Source organism: Lagenorhynchus albirostris, chromosome 10 (assembly GCF_949774975.1).
Source record: "Lagenorhynchus albirostris chromosome 10, mLagAlb1.1, whole genome shotgun sequence".
NCBI classification, from domain to species: domain Eukaryota; kingdom Metazoa; phylum Chordata; class Mammalia; order Artiodactyla; family Delphinidae; genus Lagenorhynchus; species Lagenorhynchus albirostris.
In genome coordinates this window covers 1,932,995-1,958,056 of record NC_083104.1, presented here as the reverse complement: position 1 = coordinate 1,958,056, position 25,062 = coordinate 1,932,995, and the positions used below count along the sequence as shown (strand labels likewise).

Here is a 25,062-nt window from a genome sequence, read left to right as displayed (position 1 = left end):
GTAAAAACTATCTGCAACCTGTACCATCCAAACATTTCAGCGAGCCCGGTGCTCGCTAGGACCCCCATGTCTCAGTCTCCCCAGGACATCATTTAGCAGAGAAAGTAAGGAACAACTGGTGTGGAGGTGGGAGCTTCCAAAGACAACATCTGGGCTGAAAGTTGGCGACTTCAGGATGGGTGCAGCTGTGACCAAAGGGCCTAGCAAGCAGAGACACGTTCAACCACAGCTTTGTAAGAGCAGCACATGATTCGGAAGGACTGGCAGGAGATGAAAAAGTGAAGAATAGTTTGTAGCCAGAATGTGAAGGCTTTTAAAGAGCCATGTGAAGGAATCTGTTTTTATCCTAACTGTTGAAAGGGAAGCCCTTGAAATCAGATTAAGCTGATACGTGAAAAACCAGATTGGCTTAATAGAAACACAACTTTAAGGGCTACAGATAGGACAGATTATAAGAAGCCAGAAAAACAGGAAAACTAATTTAAGAGCTGCTGTAAGAACCTAGGAGAGACACGACGATTTTTTTGGCCTGAAGAACTAGGCGAGGGTATTAGGAAAGAGACAAGTTACACATTTTGGAGACATAAGACAAGAACCTGTAGGTTACCAAATTTACAGCAAAAAGACAATGAAAACCAGGAAGTCCAGTTAAATTTGAACTCTGGAAAAAAATGAAAAATTTTTAGTACGTCTCACACAGTACTTGGGACATACTTGATGTCTTGCATTTTATATGGCAATCCTATCTATAAGCCAATTATCCATGAATATAATAGTGAGATCTAAAGAACAGGGAGGGGAAGATGCCTGGGCATGAAAGACGGGTGAAGACGGAATGACCAAGGCTTGGCTGGCCAAGGTGAGGCGTGCGCTTACCTGCATCGTAACTAGTCTGTCATCCACCATCACCTCCTTTGTCAGGAAGTCTGCTCCTATTGTGGCTTTGTACTGATTACTGAATTTCTTGTTCACATACTGGTTCATGAGTGATGTCTTACCGACTCTGAAATTGGAGAAAAACCACAAGTGTAAGTCAACTAGGAAGGCACTGAAAACTGACTCTGACAACTGCAGCTCGGAAGGAACCTGCCCACCCCCATCAGAGGAGGAAAACTTCCCAGTTCACTCGCCTGACGACATGCTTTCTCCTGGGACAAAAACACAGGGTACAGATGCAGGCCAGATCTGGAAAAGCTGCTTCTAGGTTCTGGTGTAGTTGGTAGAGCCTAGTGTTATTTCTCTCCTTCTAAAAGAAGCCCCAGCAATAAGATCGCTCCACTAGTCCAAAAATATCTCTGCCGCCTTGGGTGTGTCTCCATTTAGTGGTTGCTGTTCAGTCCAAGCAAATAGCCAGAGGAAGCCACTGGCTCCGGGCAGACATTTACGCCAGTTAACCAATCTGCCGCTTCCAAGTTTAAAATCTGAAGCGGAAAAAAGCACCAGTATTCCACCAAACCAGAATGCACCTCAAAGTATGCTCCTCCAGAGGTATTTTCCAGTAAGAAAACTCAGCAAGAGACAATGTGTGATTTTTTTTTGGTGATGAGGTAGTTAGGACAGGCCAAAGACAACGCAAGCCTTCCTCACAGCCAGTAATACCTTCCTTTTCACAAAGGAACACATGCATTTCACATGCAGAGGGGACCTGGAAATACAAACAGCCCAAGGCAGTGTTCACCTGGTCACGTGCACCAGAATTTCCAGGGGGAAAAGACAGGAAATGTGTAATCAGGCAAGTTTGGGTAACACAGGCTAAAAGCAGTACTTTCAATCCTGACAGCATACCAGAGGCACCAGGAGAATGTATGTGAGCGGAAGCGGGGACAGGGAGAGAGGAGGGGGGACAGATGAGTGCGCGTGTATTTAAGCACTGCCAACCAGGTCCTACCCACTGGTCTGGGCAAATGCTAATTGTTAAAAGGCTCCTCGGGTGATTAAAAAAGCCAGCCACGGTAGAAAAATCACTGCCTTTTGAAAAGAACTTTGGAAGAAGGACGTGCACCTGCAATTTATTATCATATTGTTTTTAAAAATATGTAGCCTCTGGTCTAAGTTTTCATGGGTCACTTCAGATGCCAAGTCTGAAAAGCTCCCCCCGTAACCCCCTGAGTCTTCACAGTGATGAAAGAACTAGCTAGTTACGCAGTAGCGGCAGATCTAAGACCCGAACACAGTTCTCCAGTCCCAGGCTCTACTGACTCAGGCACAGCAGGAGGAGGATGCAGGCATACCCCACTTGAATGCGCTCTGTGCAAACTACGCTTCTCACAGACTGAAGGTCTGTGGCAGCCCTGTGTCAAGCTAGTCTATCAGTGCCATTTTTCCAATGGCATTTGCTCACTTCATGTCTGTGTCACATTTTGTTAGTTCTCGCAATAGTTCAAACTTCTTCATTAGTATATTTGTTATGACGATCAGTGATTTTGATGTTACTACTGCAAAAATATTACAACTCCCTGAAGGCTAAGATGATGGTTGGCATTTTCTAGCCATAAAAGCATTTAAATTGAGGTTTGTACACTGTTTTTAGACATAAGGCTATTGTACACTTAATTGTACAGTATAGTTCAAACATTAACTTTTAGATGCCCTGAGAAACCAAAAAGTTCACGTGACTCCCTTCACTTCGATATGCACTTCGTCGCGGCAGTCCAGAACCAAGCCCGCAGTGTCTCGGGGGTCTGCGTGTGCTGCACAGTGCACCCCAAACCTCCATCTCGTGGACACGGCGCCAACGGCAACAAGCCTACATAAACAGCGCTCCCTAGTCTAACCAGCTTGGGAAAGGGATTCCATGAATTTTTTTAAAATATATTTTCTTTCTTTGTTTTTGGCTGCGTTGGGTCTTCTTTGCTGCACGCAGGCTTTCTCTAGTTGCGGTGAGCAGAGGCTACTCTTCGTTGCAGCGCGCGGGCTTCTCATTGCAGTGGCTTCTCTTGCTGTGGAGCATGGGCTCTAGGCACATGGGCTTCAGTAGTTGTGGCTCGCTGGCTCTAGAACGCAGGCTCAGTAGTTGTGACACACGGGCTTAGTTGCTCCACGGCATGTGGGATCCTCCCAGACCAGGGATCGAACCCGTGGTCCCATACATTGGCAAGCGGATTCTTTTTTTTTAAATAAATTTGTTTGTTTGCTTGTTTATTTATGGCCACGTTGGGCCTTCACTGCTGCACGCAGGCTTTCTCTAGTTGTGGCAAGTGGGGGCTACTCTTCCTCATGGTGCACAGGCTTCTCATTGCAGTGGCTTCTCTTGTTGCGGAGCACAGGCTCTAGGCACGCAGGCTTCAGCAGTTGTGACTCGTGGGCTTAGTTGCTCCGCGGCATGTGGGATCCTCCCGGAGCCACAGGGAGGGCTCGAACCCGTGTCCCCTACACTGGCAGGCGGGCTCTTAACCACTGCGCCACCAGGGAAGCCCCCATGGAACTATCATTAATTGAGTTCAAACAGCCACCCTTTTCCCTAAATCATGCCCCAAATTGGGGAACAAAGGACTACCTGACTAGGGGTCATTCCGATTTTTGCTGTGCTCCCAAGAGCACGGAAACGTAGGGCCCTAATGCCACGGCTATTAGAGACGGAAGCAGCAAATGTCAGCACAGAGGGCATGAGCTCCAAGCGGGTGAAATTTAAACCCAGGTCAGTGTGCTGGCTCAAATTTAGGAGGGACACTTACCCAGAATCTCCCAGGATGATAACCTTCAGTAGCACTTTCTTCCTCGAGGTCATCCTTCAAGCTGGAAGAGAGGAGAACGCACGTTAAGTAGGATGGGAACACCCAGGGGGACCACCTCCCTGGGCACAAAACTCCTCGGCAGCCCCAAGAGCACTGCGCCTGAGCCCTTCTGCAAGTGGCTCCCCGCCGTCCAGGGCCTTCGACGGAACACAGTATCAGTACTGGAACTCTGGACCCAAGAGCTCGGCCACATGGTGTGTCAGGGCCATCCCGCCCCTGGGAGGAGTCTGAAGGATTCTCCCACTTGGAAGCTGGATCAATGCTCCATTTACTCAACAGCTGGGTCCTGCTTCAGGCAGGTCTCTGCTCGAACATCACTCCTCGGAGGCGACCACTTGATCTGAAGGAAAGCGGAACACCCTCTCCCGGTTTGCCGTCTATCCTTTACTCTGCCTTATTTTTCCTTCAGAGTACTTACCACTACAGTTGACTCTTGAACATCTCAAGGGTTAGGGGCACTGACCCTCCACTCAGTTGGAAATCGCTTATAACTTAACAGTCGGCCCTCCGCATCCGCGGCGCCGCATCCGCGGTCCCGCAGCCACAGTATCAACCGAGCAGGGTCGCGTCATTCGTGCTGTTCGAGGATAAACTGTACTTGACATTTTAATGTATTATATTCATTTCTCTTCTCCCTTTCCTAATAATTTCTGTGAAAACAGTTTTATTCCCCACGGTTTTATTCTCCAGTGCCAAGTAGAGAATTATCAAATATCGGGTTAGTGCACAAATTAATATTTGACTTCGCAGCTCTTGAGACCACCTTTCCCCAGAGAGCCTTTCGGGTAGCCTTCCACAGCCTCGACCAGACAATACGATCTGTGCTCAACTCTCTGCCACCACGTGACCGCGTGGTCAATTTACTTATTGAGACCGACCTCCTGTCTTAATTGCCCCTCAGTCCTCAGGGCCTGACCCAGTAACTTTCAGAAGATGAACAACTTTCAAGAAAGCAGGAGTCCTAAATTCTGGCCCCCGATGTCCGTGACTTAACTGAAACTACCAGAGGAGCACTCCTCAGGCAGCTGATCCCCAGGAGAGCTGCAACCGCCTCTAGAATCAGGAATTTATGATTGCACGTGAGCCTCAGAAATGACACCCATGCCTTCTGAGAACCTCTAGCCTTGGCCATTGTCCTCGGGAGACGCTGAAACAGCCACGGCAGGAGACTACCACTAACAGTCACGGGGCAATATCCGACTCCTACCTTCACTGGAGCTGGGGGAAATTAAGTGTTTATACTTAAGCAAAGTAGGTAAGGATGTGGGTTAAATAAAGCCTGTTATTTTTCCATAGTTTGGGAAGACAAGACAGTCAAGACTGGGTCTGAAAAAAGCTACCTTTAGTTTCACCTTTATCCACCTGGCTTCCTGAAGGTGAGGATGACCGCACTGCCTACCTACGGTGGGGGTGACTTAAGCATGCAAATCCCGATCCCATGCTCCTCTGGCGTTGCCACTTTCCAGCTGTGTAACCCGGGGCAAGTCATTTAACCTGTTGGCATACATCCCATGGGTGATGTGAGGCCTGGATGAGAAAAATGCTCAGGACACTGACTAGGATATAGTAAGTGGTTAGTAAATGTTGGTGCTATGATTTTCATGTGTGCCAAATACCGAGATGAATAAACAGCAGAACAGAGTCCAGAAGGCAGCAAGAGAAGCAGTAAGTCGCAGGCCCAGGCGAGAGAAGCAGTAAGTCGCAGAGCCCAGGCGGTAACTCAGCTCCACGCCTCGGCTTCCAGATGCCTGGCTGTCAACTGTTCCCTTTCAGCTGGTGGCATCACAAGGAAACTGAAGGAAAGTATCAGAACGAGCTAGTGCCCACAGGGCAGGATTAGGTGGCGAGCCCTACGCGCCTGAAAGTGGTGTCTTCCACAGCTTCAGAAATGGTGTGGGGACGGGAGTCAAAGCGGAGGCAGTTAGCAGGCACCACGACCTAGCCTGGGGCAAGCTGTCTCAGCCCAAAGCCTCGTGTCTGTGCAGTCCCTGGAGACACAGACATAGCTTCTGTCTATGAGGCGCCCACCAGAGCTAGCTGGGGGCGGCATAAGACAAGCCCGAGTTCTGCCTGTTTCCTGTAGTCATCCATCAGATCCAGGGCTGGTGTTGGTTTTTTCTCTCTGCAGTTAGAGGTACACACCCCCAATCACCCATGATCACCCACGAGACCCACAGCCCTACCTTCCTCCCTAGGGACTACCTTGACCAAAGTTTAACCTAAGAGTCTCACCCCAAGGTCTGGTACCATATTTTGGGCTAGAGATCAGATTATGACAGTTGGGACAAGTTTCAAATCCAAAGGGCAAATTAAGGAAAGGTATGAAAAGAAGGTGAGCTTTGCAAAGAAATTCTTAAAGAATGTTTAAGTCACTGATTTTGAGAATGGGAAAAGGGATTTCCACGACCTGGTTTAGTAAGGCTCACGGTGCATCCAGTATTATTTCATAATATTAGAAGGAAGTAAGAAACACACTTCACCCATCCTGTTCCCACACGACAGACCTCACGTTTGTGTCCTCTCAGGCTTCTGCTCACAGCGGTGGCAGGTGGGCCCGTGCGGCCACCTTGACCCTCCTGGGCAGCAGAGCACGACGCCTGACCGTCTTTCCTCACCGGCACACCCAGTCACAGAACCCCCAGAACACAGCGGAGGGCACAGCCAGGAAGTCCCAAGTCCCCATCAGAGCTCACCCAGCCCCACACACAACCCGGTATTCTGTCTCTCCCATGTTACTATTTAGCCTTGTTTTCCAGTACTTGCTTCCATGAGTCTCAGTGTCTAATATTTCTTTGAGTGAATTAAGCATTTAAAAAGCCATTCCTACCTTTTGTTTAATATATCAAAAATCTGGGAAAAACAACGCCATAAGAAACAGCTCTGAACTTCCATTTGTGGGGTCATTTTCCTGGGCCGCAGCAATGCCCCTGGGGAGGTCTCTTAGGCTCAAACTCACGTGACTATCACAGGCCACGCCGGCCCTGAGGAACACGGATCGCTGGCTGTCCTCGCGACAGCCCACACCGCAGACAGCTCAGGCATAGGGAGGCGGCCTGGACTCACCACCCTGACTCTGAGCCCTCATTCCTGGGGGGCTCCCCACGAGGGACACGTCCAGCGCGAGAGCCACTGTGCTCCAGTGGGCCTGGGGCCCATCAGGTACTCACAGCCACTCCCCATCTGTCAGATGCAATCACCAACCAGGAGACATTTTATCACAAACCGCGCTGCCTTTAGTGGGGTTCCCAGGGAAACAGCTAGAAAGTTAAACAAAGGGCAAATTCTCACTCACGGGAAAGGGTTTTGTCCACCTTAACCCACAGGTACTGTTTAGGAATGGGGTAACTGAGTCAAAAGTATAAACACTTCCATAACTTTTGCTAATTCACTTTCCTGAAGGATTTTCCAAATTTACACTGCAACCACTGTTGCAGTGATTAACAGCATATAGCATCTAAATGAGAAAAATGACAATTTTACTGAGACAAAGAAAATCTGAATAAATGAAGAGATACCTCCAATAGGAAGCCTTAATGTAAAGATACGAATTCTTCCCTATTTAAACAATTCCAAGGGGTTTTTTTTGGAATTTGATGAAGTAATTATAACTTTATTCATAAAAATAAATGCACAAGAGTCCCTCCCATTCCTCTCAAAAAAAGAGTAATGACAGGGATTTGCCTAACAGTCTTAGAAAGTATGTTACAAAAATACAGTATGAACACCATGGGCTGGAATAAACGGAAGAGGGTCCAGAAAGGAACAATTTCGGCAGGTCCAGCGTTACAAAATTTAGCAGCAAAAGGATGAACAATTTACCAAGTGGTGAGAGCCAGAATTAACATCCTTAAACCTCATCTTCCACAACAGATTCCCACAGGAATAAAGATGTAAGTGTAAGAATGGCTACGTATGAAGCTGAAAGGAATACATACAAGATTGGCAGGTTTTTCCTGGGTGGTGGGATTCCAAATGATTTCGTTTTCTTTATATTCATGTGAAGAGCGCATTTCTTTTAAACTCAAAAAGCTATTTCCATTTTGGAGGACAATGTTCACCTGTTGATTTTTCAGGTAAATTTTCTGCTTGCAAGAATATTCCTGTTCGCCATGAGGTGCACCTAAAGGCAGACTTTCCTCTTCGCCCGGTGCCTGTGAACAGTCGGGCTTTTGCAAACAGGGCGCCAGCCCGGAGGAAACCCCCGGCTGGCTTCACCAGGACGCTGACGGCTTCAAACTGGCAGAAGCTAAGAGCTATGTTTTTGTACTTAATGTTCTCCAGGACCAAGAATGGGGCACTTGTTTCTAGAAAAGAGCTAAGAAAAAAATAAAACCAAACGAAACCTTGAACACAACTTTTGCCACAAGAAGCAGTGGCTTTAGAACCTTCACTGGCAGTCTCTGCTTTCTGTTATCCATTTCCACCACCATCTTCATGAATTTTTGAAGACTGAAATTACTTTTAAAAATCCTACCAAGTTAGAAATTTCTAAGTGGAAAACCATTCTTCAACGCACAGACCACTTCCCTTTTACACTTTTACAGGAGAAAGGGAAGCAGGCAGAGAGAACAGAAGGAGCTATATGAGGTCCCTAACCCCTGTTGCCTGGAAATGAACATTTTAGATAGCATCCATTAATCCAGGAAGCTCTCTAAAAGCCTTTCTAGAATAAGATATATTCCGAACACACTTCCTTCCTTCTGCTATCAAACCAAACTTGATCAGTGTGCTCTGGGGTGCATTCTTCCTTGGAAGAACAAGCATTTTTTTAGAACACTAACTATTCCATACGCTGAATCGATTCTTTCCCTCACGTACAGTGTTTCCCGTGTAATGAATCAAAAGCCAGAACTTCCCCCCATCAGCTGGAGCTGCCACCTTCCTCACTGCTGAAGCACAGCAGCCAGCTGGCCATAAAGGCAGACAAAACAAGGAAGCCCCAAGCAGGTAAAAACATCAGGAAAATACCGTCCCCAGCTCTGGGCTAGGCAGGGTCAGTGAGGACAGAAAGGGACTGACGGAGAGGGGTCAGCGGAGGGCAACGAGGATAAAGGGCTGGAGAGGGGACGAGAGGAAGCTGGAGGTCAGCAGGCCACCACAAAGTCTGAGTTCGTGGAGGTGGAACGACTTTGCCTGGTGATCAGAAACACGCTGACTATGCTCGAGTGGAGGTGAGGCTCTGTAGGGAGATGCAGGGCCAAGGAGGTGAGAGCAAAGTGTCTGCAAAGCCGTCAAGACAACAGTGTAAAACGCAGGGGATGAAACTGAACGAGGTGTCATCACGTCCAAGGTCACACAGCAATCAAGTGGCAGAGCTGGAGTTAACAGGTGTGTAAGCCCAGACCCAACACCTGACTGCCCTGCCACTCAGCAATACCAGCTTTCCCCTGGTTCTTCAGGAAGTAGGCATTTAAAAAAGCTCCCTCTGGGGACTGAGGCGCACACACAAGGTTTGGAAAACCAGTGACGTGAGGTCAAAAACTGCTGTTCTGGTTTGCATGTGTGTCTGATACAAAACTAACGATGGCACGAAATATCTGAACAAGTGCTAAACGTTCAACAAAGCTGGGACAGTTAAACCAATTGATTTTCTATAGTCCATTAACATTTTTACTTGGTGTGTGTTTCCAAGCTGCCTGCCTTTAACAGCTACAGCCTAACCAGACAGTTGACTTTTCTGCCCCCATTAAAGTACTGAACTGTACAACATTCAGAAAAGTACAAAAGAATGAAGCAAAGACAAAGGCCAAACACAGTTCCATCTCTTAGAAGCAATCACTATTAGCATCAGGGTATATAAGTCTTTCCAGTTTTCCTTCGAACGGCTGAGATCATGCTGTTCATAACTTTGCATCCCATTTTGTTCTACATTAAATATCTTCCCACGTTATTAAGGCTGGTAATACATCAGCATATGGATAATCCCACTCCTTTGTTATTAATTGGTTGCTTTTAGTTATAATGAGATGAACCCATGTATACAATCTGATCAGACTCACAAATGAGTATAAGTATTTGAAAGGCCCTTGAAATACGCTGACAAATTAGTTTCCAGAATAACTATTTCCACCCGTGCCAGCAATGAACTAGTATTTCAATTTCACCACCCCCCGCTATCATTGGCACAAATCACTGTTAATCAGATAGACAGCCACAAATGAGGGTCAGCGGGTTCTATTTGTACTCCTTACATTAGGAGAGTCAAACATTGCCACCATGTACTTCTCAGTTGTCTGATGGTCTCTGCCTATTTTACCTACTAGAATGTGATTTACTGCACACATGGTCTAAATATAACATCGCGAAGGAAGCAACACTGGGACACAGACTTCGCAAGCTGTAGGCTTCTGAGCAGAAAAGAAGTACCATTCTAAACTTTACCCAGCATCCCACTGCCTCCGAGAGTCTGGGCTCTGTTCCTGACCATTAGAGAAACCCAGCCGTCTTCTCGCTCTCCAAACTGATGGACTTCAAGGCTCGAGAGAGGGAGGCAAGCGATGTCTGCTGATAAAGTTTTGAAGAAGGTTACGTGGAGAGACAGGGAAGGCATCTGAACTCACATAATATTACCGTGTTTGGTCGTCAAGCTGAACAGTAGCGTCTGTTGTAGGCAGACTCTTTTTTTTAACTTTCCAAACTAAGGAAGCAGACTAGGACCTGAAGAGTGGAAGGGCACAGCTCATGGAACAGCAAGAAGCAAATTCCAGCTAGTGAACTGCACCCCAGGCCTCCGTGAGGTCGTCTACTTAATCCTCAGGACAAGCCCATAGGGTTGAATTCCCAGTTAACAGATGAGGACACAGAAGCTCATAAGTGATCACTGCATTTCTAAAAATATCCAGACATAAGATTGGAGCCCAGGACTGATTACAAAGGCCTTCATCTCAGCCACTACACTGGGTTGATCACCAAGATCGTAATGGCATTTCATGCTTCAAATAACCTACAGGGTGAGACCACGTGCACAGCCAAAGACGGGGTGAGATGGTAACTGAGGCTGAGTCACTGGTGGGAGGCAGGGAGGTTCATAACACCTGAGATTTCCTGTAGTAAAAACTGTAAATGCAATTCACACTTTTAATACACAAGGAATATCTGGAAGAGATATCAAGACTTTATACATTCGTTTTCATTAACAAAAGCATTTGACAAACTTTTCTGGCAGACGTATCCCAGATTAAGGCTTGGTAATCCCCTCTGGCCATCTGTGATCATCAGCCTCTGGCTGCGCAGCGAGCAGGAGTGTTACTTTTGCCACCGCAGACGTCTGAGGTTAGAAATGTCTAGCAAAAAATTATGTTAGGGTTTTGGTAAGAACAGGTAACTTTTTTTAAGATTTATTATTTATTTATTTTATTCATTTTTGGCTGCACTGGGTCTTAGTGGTGGCACACAGGATCTTTTGCTGTGGCACGTGGGCTCTTCGTTGTGGTGTGCGGCCTTCTCTCTAGTTGTGTCATGCGGGTTTTCTCTTCTCTCGTTGTGGTGCGCGGGTTTTCTTTCTCTCGTTGTGGGGCGATGGTTTTCTCTTCTCTCGTGGTGCGCGGGTTTTCTGTTCTCTTGTGGTGCACAGGCTCTGTAGTTTGCAGCACGCGGGCTCTAGTTAGGCACAGGAGCTCAGTAGTTGTGGTGCGCAGGCTTAGCTGCCCCAGGGCATGTGGGATCTTATTTCCCTGACCGGGGATCGAATCTGTGTCCCCTGCATTGTAAGGCGGATTCTTTACCACTGGGCCACCAGGGAAGTCCCACAGGTAACTTCTTTTAATATCAGTTTGAGAAAGAAAAAGGTGACACAAATATGAATTTGGATTCCGATCCCAGAGGAGCTTAAGAAGGAAAGAGAAAAGTCAGAATGAGATCAGAATTTTCAGCCAATAATACCACCAAGACAACTTCATTCCAGTGGCTAAAAGGCACTGTGCAAGGGTTCTGAAGTATCAGGAAACAGCCATAAAATGTTTGTAAGGTGAATAAAAAATGTTTCTCGCGAAGAAACTAGGGGTAAGACAGGAATAAAGACACAGACCTACTGGAGAATGGACTTGAGGCTATGGGGAGGGGGAAGGGTGAGCTGTGACAAAGCGAGAGAGAGGCATGGACATATATACACTACAAAACGTAAGGTAGATAGCTAGTGGGAAGCAGCCGCATAGCACAGGGATATCAGCTCAGTGCTTTGTGACCGCCTGGAGGGGTGGGATAGGGAGGGTGGGAGGGAGGAAGATACAAGAGGGAAGAGATATGGGAACATATGTACATGTATAACTGATTCACTTTGTTATAAAGCAGAAACTAACACACCATTGTAAAGCAATTATACCCCAATAAAGATGTTAAAATAAATAAATAAAAAATTAAAAAAAAAACGTCTCTCAACAGCACCTCCCAGCCAGGAGGTGGAACGAAGGAAGGATGTCATGCTGGGTACAGAAGGGAGGTCTGCCTGACGGGCCTGGGGAACACAGGTCACGAATGCGTGAAGGAGGACTAGTTACCCAGAGGCCTGAGCTCAAACAGACCATTTTGATGTATGTAGTAAGCTCTCATCACCAACTGCTTCCCTTGCAAGCTCACTACTGACTGTCTCCAGGCTAATAAGCATTTTAACCGCTCATCTCACCTGGGGAAGCAGGAAGGTTGAGACAACTTAGTGTTGTTAAGGGTGGCCAGCGTGTCCTTGGGGATGGGAGTTGAAGCGTGGCCACTTTAACGACCCAAGGGTTATTAGCAAATCTAGGAAATATTCTACTACAAGAAAGAGGAAAAAGGACGGGGTGTGACAGACTGGCTTGGGTTAAAAATGAAAATGGCTTCCAAGTTCTAAGCCCAGGGGAGAGGCAAAAGAAAGCATCACTGAGTAACGTTTTAAAAGCTACAGAACTAAAACTGAAGTCGTAACTTCAAACAGTAGCAAAAATGTCCCACCAACAAAGAAAGATGGAAACTGGAGATGTTTTGAAACTCCACGATCAGGTGGTACAGGGACCAAAAGCAGGTACAAGGAAGTGAAGGAGAGAAAAATGTAGGAGGCCAAAAGCCATTTCTGTGGAATCATCCAGTCATTTCCAGGGCACTCAGGACAGTGCTGGTGTTCTAGGAATGCAGACGTGATTAGACTGGAACACAGAACTTAGCAACTGGGCACGACAATCAGTGCCTCTGAATGTACAACAGGCATCTAGGCAGTTAGGCCTCCTTTCGACTTGTGACAGGCCTTTGCCTTGTTTGCACTATTCTCCTCTCCCCTGAGTCATCAGCCTGGCCTAGCACACCTTCTGTGCCCTTCCACTGTCCAGTTCCCAATTTCCCTTCATTCAACACAACTGTTTCAGAATAACCTTAAACCCTTAAATCTTGGTTATAAACTCCGAGGGCACCAGGTTTTGTCTGTGGTGAGCTGTTCCTCACTCCCTTAAGGTCAAATGCCACCTTCACTGAGAAGCTCCCTCTGACCTCCCCAGAGCCCAGGACCGACTCACGCCTCCCTCCACTGTGTCCGCTACACTCTCCCGCACTGCCAGGGGAGGATGGGGCTCTACAGGGCCCTCTGGGTGGAAGAGGTCAACCTTCAGGGCATGGCTCTCTGACCATGTGGAAGCCTGCGGGCAGTGCAGGACACGACGACAGTCACCTGCAAGACCATCTTCACCTCTGCCGCCGTCCTCGAAAGGCTCTCCGCCCTGGACTGCGGTCCTCTAACCGAGCGCCGCTGCCATCCATGCAGGGGTGCCGTTTGTTGTGAGATACTGGGGTTATACAGCTTGAAATACGTGGCCTGCAGATAATGCATAACCTGTACGCTCCAAGTAAGACTTACTACTGTAATGATACTAGCAAATAGGCTGCTGGTCTGATGTTCCATTTAGAACCACCAACTCCACGTGGGAACTCAGCAGGAAGATGTTACTAGAAGCCTTCAAAAGGACAGTTTGAGGGCCCAAGGGGTAGGGATAGACACTCTTTCATTACGTAGCACATTAAGGAGGTGCCCAACTACTTTAAAAGACTACCGTGATCGAGACATATTAAATTAATTTTAAGGGTAATTACCTTAGCTGGGAGAGTCAGGGAAGGATTCCTCCAGGAAGATCTGACTGAATCTGGATCTGAAGGTGGAAAAGCACGCCAAAATTTCCCTGGCAGGAAAACCAGCGCATGCAGCATGCAAACGCCTTGTTGCAGGGAGAAACGAACACCTGGGGGTTGACGGCCAGACCACAGGGGACCTAGCAGGCCACGGCGGGGCCCTGAAACCAGAGCACTGAGAAGCCCACCGTTTGCGATTCTTACACAGTAGTGTTCATACTGTGAAGCCATCAACCTGCCTGCCGCGGGGGGAGGGGGAAGTGTTCAGCAGCAGGAGAGCCTACAGCAGACGTGAAGAGGCTGCTGTAACCTCCAGGCAAGGGGACTGCACCAGAGCCACGGTGAGACTGAGGGGAACGGAGGTGCTCCCAGGGCCAAGAAAAGTGGGGCAGCACCAAGCAGTGAACTGGACTCAGAAGAGGCAGGACACGAGGGGCGTGCCACGAAGCGCCCAGGTTCATACGCAATGCAACCAAAAGCATCCTCGGACAGGGAACCCTGAAAAAGAGCCAGGTGTTTTCTGGAAGGGAATTATGTTTGATTTAGACATGCTAAGTTTGAAGTGACCCTGACATAAAGAAGAGAAGGGGGCTTCCCTGGTGGCGCAGTGGTTGAGAGTCCGCCTGCTAATGCAGGGGACACGGGTTCATGCCCCGGTCGGGGAAGATCCCACATGCCGCGGAGCGGCTGGTCCCGTGAGCCATGGCCGCTGAGCCTGCGCGTCCGGAGCCTGTGCTCCGCAATGGGAGAGGCCACAACAGTGAGAGGCCCGCGTACCGCAAAAAAAAAAAAAAAAGTCTTCACTCAATTAAGCATATGGTTTGCTTGGTTAATGCTCAAAATATCTTTAAGTGGCAAATATATTAACTGAGTGGAGGACAGACATGGATCAAAATACAGATGTGATAAAGAATCTGAGTAATAGTTACCTTTCACTGTAGGAAAACCCCACTAAAAGCAGAGATACTGCCAGTATCTCTGACCAACCCAGAATGGAATATGCCCGAAGAGGGTGCCCACACAAGGGTCGTAAATGGCTGGGGGCAGTGCGCAGGACGTGTGGAATTTCCTGCCTTGCTGAATCAGTTTGTACTCTGCAAAGTTCAAGAGCCACTGCTTTAACTGACTCAAGGATCTGGTAAGGAACAGGTATGCTGAGATTCACATTCACCTACTTCCGTGTTATAGTTCACAGAGATTTCCAAGACTATGAAAAACATGAACTCAGTTGAATTTTATCATATTCCCCTCTCCTCCAATACTAGAGGGCCTGGGGTAATCTTGCAATCAAATCTATTTTTAAAAGATATGGCTGTACTTAGTTACATCTTAAGTTTCAGTGTTAACTGTGCTGGATTTATGACTTCAGTCTGCACCGCTGTGCGAACACGGGAACAGCAACACTCCCTGGACGAGAGTGCGAAGGACGATGCTGGTGGGCCTTGCCTCCTAGAGGCTGCTGCCTGGTGGCAAGAAGACAAACAATACGCAGGGCAGGACAAATATGGACTTCTAGACAACAGTGGTGTAGAAGAGAGAACCCAACCGGCAGAAACACCGAACATTTTCCAAAGCAAGGCTAAACAGCTGCACAGCGAGGCCTCAGAAGGAGCGTTCAGCGTGTCCAAACTGTCAGGACGCTGCAGTGTTGTCAACTCCTCATAAGCTTCAGAGACAGTCCCAGAAAGCCCAGGGGAAAGTGCTAGAGGACTGAGATGAGAAAGCAGGACCGTGGAGCGTCAGGCCTGGGGCCAAGACAGGCGGGACACAGGAGTACAACGTCACCAAGGTGGGAGGCCTGAGCTGCACACAAAGCCCAAGACAGCCACCTCGCTGCTCCAGGCAACCTTTCGAGGGAGCCGCCTCGTCTCATCTGGCAACACTGCTCCCAACAGGCCTCATCTCCCCCCAGATGCTCCGTCTCAGGTGCACCTGCCACTCCCCACGGGGCCCCGCACGTGAGGGCTTGGGGACAACTCCCACGGGGCCCCACACGGGCCTGGAGAGCACAGCCTTCCCTGGTGGAGACACGGGTCCAGGGGCTGCCCCCGCGAGCGCCTTCTGCTAGGTTCGGCCCACACGGATGATGCCAAGCTTCCGAGCACAAGGCTAGCGCTTATTCACATGAAGACTTTAAGCCTCCTGCCCATCACTCAGCAGGAAAAGCCTGGCTGACCATTCTCACCAGGGCACATTCTCTGGATCCGCCACAGTATTAACTGTCGTCTGTGCTCTCGCTTAAAAGGTGGAGACATTACTTTCTTGTGTGCAGTGATCTGTGATCCTTCAGCAGTAAAGGTTTAAGGGAGTAGGCAAAAATCTAGACGGATTACACAAGACATAAAGAAATGCCTTGGCAGCTCCGTTTCCTCCCCAGGCCTGGATCATTTTCTTTTAAAAAATATTTTTTATGGCTACACCAGCTCTTAGTTGCAGAATGCTCAATCTTCGTTGTGGCATGCGGGATGTTGTTTGTTTGTTTGTTTTTTTTAGTTGCAGCATGCAGACTCTTAGTTGCGGCATGCGGGCTTCTTAGCTGTGGCACACAGGATCTACCTCCACGACCAGGGATCGAACCTGGGCCCCCTGCACTGGAAACGCTGAGTCTTACCTCCTGGACCACCAGGCAAGTCCCAGGCCTGGATCATTTTCGCGGCTAGCCCCGCCTCTCACTAAGGTCTGCCTGGGCCAAGAGGGGACTCGGTGGCCACTCGCGCACAGCGCTGCTCCGTTAGAGGCCCCCGCAGCCTTCGGTGCTGCTCCTCAGCTCTAACCCAGGTAGATTATGTCCAACCATCAGGCAGGTAAAAGGAGGAGGCACACAGCAAGCGTCCCCACCCCTTGGGCACCAGCCTCTGCCACAGGGAGAACTGTCCTGGCATTTGCAATGTTTTTCCATTCAGCTCGGGCTCAAATGGCAGCCTCTCCCTAGAACTCAAAACGTACACACACAGAAAAGTAAGGTAACTTGTCCAAGGCCACACAGCTAGTCATCTTGGAGCCAGGATTTTTTTTTTATATTTATTTATCTATGTTAAATAACATAGTTGTGGCACGCAGGATCTTCGTTGCGGCATGAGGGATCTTTCGTTGTGGTGCACAGGCTCTAGAGCACAAGAGCTCAGCAGTTGCGGTGCATGGGCTTAGTTGCTCCGCGGCATGCGGGATCTCAGTTCCCCGACCAGGGATCAAACCCACGTCCCCTGCATTGGAAGGCGGATTCTTAACCACTGGACCACTAGGGAAAGTCCCTGGAGCCAGGATTTGAAATGAGGCAGTCCAGCTCCAGAGTTCTTCCAACAAGAATCACTGGCTTCTCCAACATAGAAATTTTCACGGGGTATTTAAGTGCAAGGCACCAGGCCAGGTTCTATTTTATAGTTCTGCTCTGACTGTCCCATTCCAGTTTGCTTAAGGAACCTGCGATCACAGACCCACTGAATGATAGTCAGAAGCGGGCGCTCCCAAACTCTCAGGGAGACAGATAAATGGTTGAACTGAACACCAGGGAGAGAAGGACGGCTAGAAACTGACCAAGCAAGGCAATTTAAAGGCCACCCCTCCACAGGGGAGGTGCAACGGCCATGCAAAGACTATGGGCTTTGGATCACAACCATGGGATGAAATCCCATCTCGCACATCCAGCTGTGTGAACTTAAATGTGCTTTCACGTGAGAAACGAGCATCCCCTACAAGTGAGATAATGCAGAGAAAGCTCTATCTGGCTCATTAAATCTACTCAATAAGTAGCTATTATGACATGAGGGCTTTTCTAACAGTGAATAAAAACGTGTACCTAGTCAACTAGCATTACTTCACTTTCCAAATCTCATCACTACAGCCTCTCATACTACCTGTTTGACTTTTGCTGTATTTGCATGTTAACCCACATAAATGTGTCTGAGGTCCTAGTTATTCATCTAAGACAAATCGCACCTTCACTTACGTGCTTCCTAAAACCACACTGTACACCAGCACTGAGGCCCTGTGCCGTACAGCAGCAAACACTGCAGTGGAGTCATATCTGGCATGAGACCTGTCACTGGAGGAAGATCCATGGCCAATGCCATGGAATAAAAAGCAGAACTGAGAAATGGGCACTGGGTCACTAAGCGACTTACAGTTTGAATTCCTGCCTCTGTTCTACTGTTGTGTATTCACTGTATAGGCATGTGCGCCCTAGGAGGGTGGCTCCCAAGATCCTGACCCACGTTGATCAGACGACCTCAGACTAAAACATCCCATGTCCTGCGATCTGTCCTCCATGCTTCAGACTTAAACATGTCCAATCATGTATCCCCATTTTTTTCAGTAACAGTGGTCACTAACCATGACCTAGGGGTAAGAACACATAGTTCAGTTCAAACACCTGCTGAGGGTCCAGTAGGTGTCAGTTACTGGGTTGGAGGCTGGGGTTTACCTACAGAAAACTACAAACACTTCTTATTTCAAAAGGAGGCCATCATAATTCTCTGTAAGCTGAACAAAGCATTCTGTTTTGCAGCTTTCAAGTGTTAAACTGGAAACTTCAGTGGCCACATTCAGCTGGCTATTTCACAACTCCCTGCTGGACAAGGGGTTCTGTGTGATTCTAAAAACAGTGAGGGGGCTTCCCTGGTGGCGCAGTGGTTAAGAATCCACCTGCCAATGCATGAGACACGGGTTCGAGCCCTGGTCCGGGAAGATCCCACATGCCGCAGAGCAACTGAGCCCGTGTGCCACAACTACTGAAGCCTGCATGCCTAGAGCCCGCAAGCCACAACTACTAAAGCCTGCGCCTAGAGCCCATGCTCCACAACAAGAGAAGCCACTGCAATGAGAAGCCCGTGCACTGCAATGAAGAGGAGCCCCTGCTCGCCGCAACTAGAGAAAGCCCCCACGCAGCAACGAAGACCCAACGCAGCCATAAATAAATAAACAGATAGGGAAAAAAAACCCAGTGAGGCCAAGGGTAGAACAAAGCCAAATCACCTTAAACTCAGCCATAATGGGTCCTTAGAAGTCATTTTATCCTGAGCTTTTATTAGCAGAGACACTTCTTCCGTGGCACCGACACCTTGCCCAGTTCCTGCCTGCACACTCACAGTGACCATGAAGTACCTCCTGTGCAGTGTTCCCTCCTGTGCAGTGTTCCACTGTCAAAGGCTGCAGAGGGATTTAGAGACACTCAGACACTCCATCACCAGTGCCAACATCTTTTCTCAACTCCTGTCCACGCAACGTGGCTTCCAGATCACTCAACTTCCTGGTTGCTTACCCTGACTAGATCAGATTCACTGTACTTCTTAAAATGCCTGCCTCTTTGTAAAAGTACCGTCCATCACTAACACATGGTGATGCCATAAGGATGTGGAGAATTTTACAAACCTCTAAAAACTCACTCAGCTTTGATGTTCTTAATTGCACTCACAGGTACCACCAGCCTTAGCAGTCATTCTAACTGTTCAGGAAGCGTACTGCCATCGGGCTAAGCTTCTCGACAATGCCAACCCTTGCTTAGTCCAGGCCATGCATTCCCAGCAGGGATGTTATTAACAATGGTTTGTGGCCCTCTAGAAGCTGCAATATAAAAACAGATAGATACAGTACATGCATGGTATTAAAACTTTACTGGGGTAGGGGAGACAATTAGGGGAAAAAAATCTAAAAAGCCCTGCGGAGCAGAAGGGAGGTGCAATAATCAAAAATGGTTGACAGGGCTTCCCTGGTGGCGCAGTGGTCGAGGGTCTGTCTGCCGATGCAGGGGACGCGGGTTCATGCCCCGGTCTGGGAGGGTCCCACATGCCGCGGAGCGGCTGTGCCCGTGGGCCACGGCCGCTGGGCCTGCGCGTCCTGAGCCTGTGCTCTGCAACGGAGGAGGCCACAACGGTGAGAGGCCCGCGTACCGCAAAAAAAAAAAAAAGAAGGTTGAGAAAGGCTGGTCTAGGCCTGTGCTGTCCTACACAGCAGTCACTAGCCATTTAAATGAAATCAAATACAGCTCCTCAGCCACACCAGCCACACTAAGTGCTCACAAGCCACACAGCTAGCACCTACCGCACTGGCCAGCACAGAGAACATTTCCATCATCACCGGAAGTTTTATGGTATGGTGTTGGTCTAAACAACCCTGGAGGATTTTACTAGCATTAGTAGACAGTCCTCAAACATCTCATATCTCGATTTATGGCCATTAATTACCGATTATCTAGCTCATCTTCTTTCACTCTTGAAAACACAGTAAAGATACTAGCTCCTCAAGAGCAAACTTTAGAAAGTATTAGTTAACATGCGAGTTTTTCGTTAGAATATTACAGCAAGATATTGGCTGCATCATAACCACTTCAAAATATTTGGAGCCACTGGTCCTAGCAGCCTAGGAGTGTCCAAACACTACCCTAGGTCCTTTGTAACCCACTGAGACTGAGGTCCAGTTAACTGTTTGAAAGCAAACCATACTGTGAACCACACAAGGAGCATCAAGGACCAGACACAGGTCACGCTGACCAATCTGCCTGCGTAAGGTCAAAGTACGAAAACGTCAACCAAATCTTGAAATCCTCCTTTGATTAGGTGTGAAAGTCTTCTCCTGACAGTGTAGAGAGTTTCATTACATCCTCTTAGGAGCTGGATGCGATTGCAGAAGGTGGTCACACGTATTTTGTTCTCAAGAACCCTTGGAAGAACCATGGTGACTGAGGTGTCTCACACAGCTAGACTTACATTTCAAAACAATTTCTTCCTGGCCACTTCCTAATCAAGAAGCCAAAATAAAACACAAAAATCCAGTCAGGTAAGTGATAATCTGTCTCCACAGCTCCAAAACAAGTACAGCAAACATTGCAGAATGTAATACGCCTGGTCATGTTAGGCGCCAACAAGTTAACGCCACTGCTCACGGGTCCATGTTCTAGAATCTCAGGCAGGGAAGCCCAGGTCATGTGACACAACATGCCACCAAGACAGAGGGAAAGAAGTCAGAGAGGCAGGCTGAGCTCTATCAGATGAGAAGCAAATGTGTCCTTTACCCTCCTAAGAGAGGAAAGGTGGAAACCAATGGAAGACAGATTCAAGCAGAGTCCCCAGGAGGGCAAGGTGGAGAGCATCATTAAGCCAGCAGCCTTCCTCCCCAAGTCAACACAAGCTGTGGCCAAAGGCCAGGCTACAAATGTGAAGGTTGCATCAGTGCTGCCTCTCCTCCCCCGCGCTCCTGCTATTCTCCAGTCAACAGACCCCCAAAGAGGACTCTCCCTGCAGGGCAGCCCACCCTCCTCACGTTTAACTGAAGACATAAGGACTCTCAATGGCCGCTGGCTGTCCAGGGATGCAAGAGCCCTTTAGTTCCAAAGACTGGTTTGCTTCTTCCAAACGGTGAACTTCAATTTCAACTTCTGCACTGTCACAACACCCAAACCCCTCCACCTCTCCAAAGAATAAGATCAAAGGAATACAAAACCGTGGCTACACAGCATTTACCTCTACAACACTGAAGCGCACAGGTGGAGTTACCCCCAGGGGAAATGCTAGTTACAGCAGCAAACTCTTGCCCAAAGTTTAAGGGTCTACAGGCTCGAAACCTTGGGTATTGCTTCCAAGTCAGATACTAGGAATATAGGAGTACCAGGAGTCCCATACCTTGTCACAAGGGTCATCATTCTCAGAACAGATACTTGAAGAAGAAAATGTTCCCAAATACATCAGCTTTAAAATAAAGACCATATTTCATATCATGTCATCAAAGTACATTAAACCTAATATGTAACCACTGGGGCTTCAATTCACAAAGCCTCCCCAACAAAAACATTTTTAAAACAAGTGTTTAAAAATTTTTAATATGAAAGGAAAGAAGTAGAGAGAGTAGCATTATCAACTCATATGCTGTAAGGAAACTTGCAATTAAAAAGAGTATAGGGGACTTCCCTGGTGGTCCAGTGGTTAAGACTCTGCGCTCCCAATGCAGGGGGCCCAGGTTCAATCCCTGGTCAGGGAACTAGATCCCGCATGCCGCAACTAAAGATCCTGCATGCTGCAACTAAGACCCAGCACAGCCAAAAAAAAAAAAAAATAGTATGGATGCCTCCAATGGGAAATGATGCACTACTTAGACTCTGGGGTCTCACTGCCCTTACCAACTGTAGGTTGTAGTAATGATGGTAGAACAAATGGCTCTTGTCTACACAAATGAATTCTATCTGGACAAATTTCCACCATGGAAAAGACAGTTTTGTGTCCAACTGCAGGTTCCCTGCAACATTACCAACTTCCATGTATGTCTGTTCTTTGTTCATTTCATATTTAAATGACAGTCATGATCTTACATTTTCTTGAAAATTATCTTTTAACAGTACCCATCACCTAGGGGCTTCCATGGTGGTCCAGTGTTTAAGACTCCGTGCTTCCACTGCAGCGGGCGCAGGTTTGATCCCTGGTTGGGAAACTAATATCCTGCATTCCGCTCGCCCCCCCCCGCCCCCCCAAACCAAAAACAACAACCAAAAACCCAACAACTAGACTTAAACAGCCAACATTTCCAAAAAAGTTTTAAGCATTTTGGTTCATCTTCAGAGGCAAAAACGCAATACTCTGAAGAGAACACGAAGAGCGACAAGATTCCTACTGGTCTACAGCTGGTCACACAAGGCTGGTCAGCAGGCTATGGCTCCAGGGGCATTCCCAATTCCTTTCCCCCAGAGGGGCTCAGATCTGCTCCTCACTCACATGCAAGAGGAACTTGGGGGATGAGAGACCAACCAAGGGGCTTGGGACCTGAAGGCTCTGGTTCAAATCTGGGCTCTGAAACTTACGAGCTGTGCAAGTGGAGGTAAGTAATTTCCTCTCCTTGGGCCTTCACCGAATTCCTAACTCTGTAAAAGGTGGGTGTGTTCCTGAGAAGATATGAGAATGAAGAGGCAGAGGAGCCAGAGACCAACATGTCTCTACTTCTCAAATTCCTGGAGCTACAACCGGGTCCTGGTGACATTAATCCAGTACAACGTTCTCCAACTCAGTGCGCTGTGGGGCTCCTTGTCCTGTGACAGCTCAATTACAGAACCTATTTTAGTCTCCACCCTTCTTCCTGAGATGAGCCCCATGACTGAGGGAATCTTCCACCAAATACAAAACTTAAAATTAAGATATATTCTTTCTTAACATTTAAAGATACAAGGAACAGCAGCAAGAGTCTAATCAAGAACTAAGCACCTGCTACAAACACACACAGCCCTCAGGGACACCAGTGAGCCCCAGCCAGTCCACCTGTGCTGAAGTACAACTCCAGAACACACATCCCAACGGGCATCAACCAATGAACACAGAACAAACTACATGTAAGCAAAATAATCTGGGCCCCCAGGACTAAAAAGTCAAAAACGGAGAAGAGAGGTGAAATCACGAGATGTCTCACCGTCACCACGCTGGGCGGGACGTGGATTCCCAGGTTGTCCTGGGAGGGTGCCAGGAACCCTCCACCCAGTCCACGGCAACCAGGAGCAGTGCAGTGATGGCCCTGACCACACACCAGGCTCCTGCCCACAGCTTCCCACTTCTCCAGATCCAGTCCCTTTCCAGCGCCCTCAACTCATCTACCTCGGACTCTGCCGTTGACATGTTTTTAACTGGAATGACCTTCCTGCCCCTCCTCACCGTCACTGCTTCTCACACCTACTCACCTATCCTGCCTAACCCAACCCAAATAACACCGGAACACCTTCTAATGTGAAGAAATCTCTAGGTTCTCAGCTGGCCCCTCTACCTATACAGACACAAACGCAAAAACATCACATGAACTCTGATGTGCTCCACTGAAAAAAGGCACTCAAACAGTGGCAGCCTCAATACACAAGAAACGTGTGCCCAACTGCATTACTCCAGAGGACAGGATCCGGACCAGTGGTTTAACAAATGAGTTTTGAATCAGGGAAACGGAATAACCACCAGTTGCTGAATAAAGCAGGATATACCAAGAAGCACTGGGAAAACACTGTCATGGTAAGCAGAAGACAGGACACTCATCAGGAGAGCAAGTGTAAGACTGAACTAAATGTACCATATGATTCCTTTCTGCAGTCATGACTTTATAATCAGCTACCAAAAATGTTACAAAGTGTAAATTCTGATGAAGATTATTTCATATAATAATTCCTCACTCTGAAAGCCCATGATTAGAGAAAAACAATTAGTGTATCCTGCCTTTTCAATAGGAATTGTAGGACTTCCCTGGTGGCACAGTGGTTAAGAATCCACCTGCCAATGCAGGAGACACGGGTTTGGGCCCTGGTCCAGGAAGATCCCACATGCTGTGGAGCAACTAAGCCCGTGCGTCACAACTACTGAGCCTGCACTCTAGCGCCTGACAGCCACAAATACTGAGCTCACGCACCTAGAGCCTGTGCTCCACAACGAGAAGCCACCGCAACGAGAAGCCTGTGCACCACAATGAAGAGCAGCCCCCGATCGCCACCAACTAGAGACAGCCCACGCACGGCAACGAAGACCCAACGCAGACAAAAATAAATAAATAAAATAAATAAATTTATGGGGGGGAAAAAAAGGAACTGTACAAGTGGAGAAAAATTTGCCAGTTGACAAGTGGGAAAAAATTTTTAACACATGAATGCCAGTAGAAGGAATACATGATAAAAAAATAAGGACCTACTGTATAGTACAGGGAACTATATTCAGTATCTTGTAATAACCTATAATGGAAAAGAATCTGAAATAGAATAGATATATATCTGTATCATTTTGCTGTACACGTGAAACTAATACAACATTGTAAATCAACTACTTTAATTTAAAAAAGAGAGTAGAAGGAATACAGAAGGAATGACTGAAATAGAATTTTAAAAAATCATTTTGGGGCTTCCGTGGTGGCGCAGTGGTTAAGAATCCGCCTGCCAATGCAGGGGACACGTGTTCGAGCCCCGGTCCGGGAAGATCCCACATGCCGCAGAGAGGCTGGGCCCGTGAACCACGGCCGCTGAGCCTGCGCTCCGCAACGGGAGAGGCCACAACAGTGAGAGGCCCGTGTACGGCAAAAAAAAAAAAGCCTGTTGGCTTGGCGACTGCAATGACCTTTTTGCCAGTCAGAGTACATCTGGCCATTCTCAAATCAGACTAGTTCCCTGAATTGTAAGAAGTACTTGTGAAGCAGAGGTATGGAAAAGATCAGCATAATGATGCTCTGGGGCCTGTCTCTAGGAAGAGTAACTCTATTAACGCCAGATGTACTAGTTAGGGTTCTCCAGAGAAACAGAACCATTAGG

General features: G+C 47.8%; 1 protein-coding gene and 1 non-coding gene across 7 annotated transcripts in view; one reads left to right on the top strand and one right to left on the bottom strand.

Annotated features, from left to right (window-relative positions):
- RAB7A (RAB7A, member RAS oncogene family) overlaps positions 1-25,062 on the bottom strand; it is a 59,160-nt gene that overhangs the window by 12,386 nt on the left and 21,712 nt on the right. For 3 of the 6 annotated variants that reach the window (XM_060161011.1, XM_060161010.1, XM_060161013.1), the window contains 2 exons: positions 3,675-3,735; positions 877-1,003 (listed from right to left, as the gene is read on the bottom strand). In XM_060161011.1, the coding sequence (XP_060016994.1) occupies positions 877-1,003; positions 3,675-3,727 (180 nt within the window). In that variant the 5' untranslated portion in view covers positions 3,728-3,735. Of the gene's footprint in view, positions 1-876; positions 1,004-1,130; positions 1,385-3,674; positions 3,736-4,152; positions 4,284-10,797; positions 11,561-25,062 lie in introns of those variants that run through there. The other 3 variants (XM_060161012.1, XM_060161014.1, XM_060161015.1) reach the window with 3 other exon arrangements.
- Positions 21,716-21,788, top strand: TRNAG-CCC (transfer RNA glycine (anticodon CCC)). The gene has a single exon. It is a non-coding gene; the product is annotated as a tRNA-Gly (tRNA).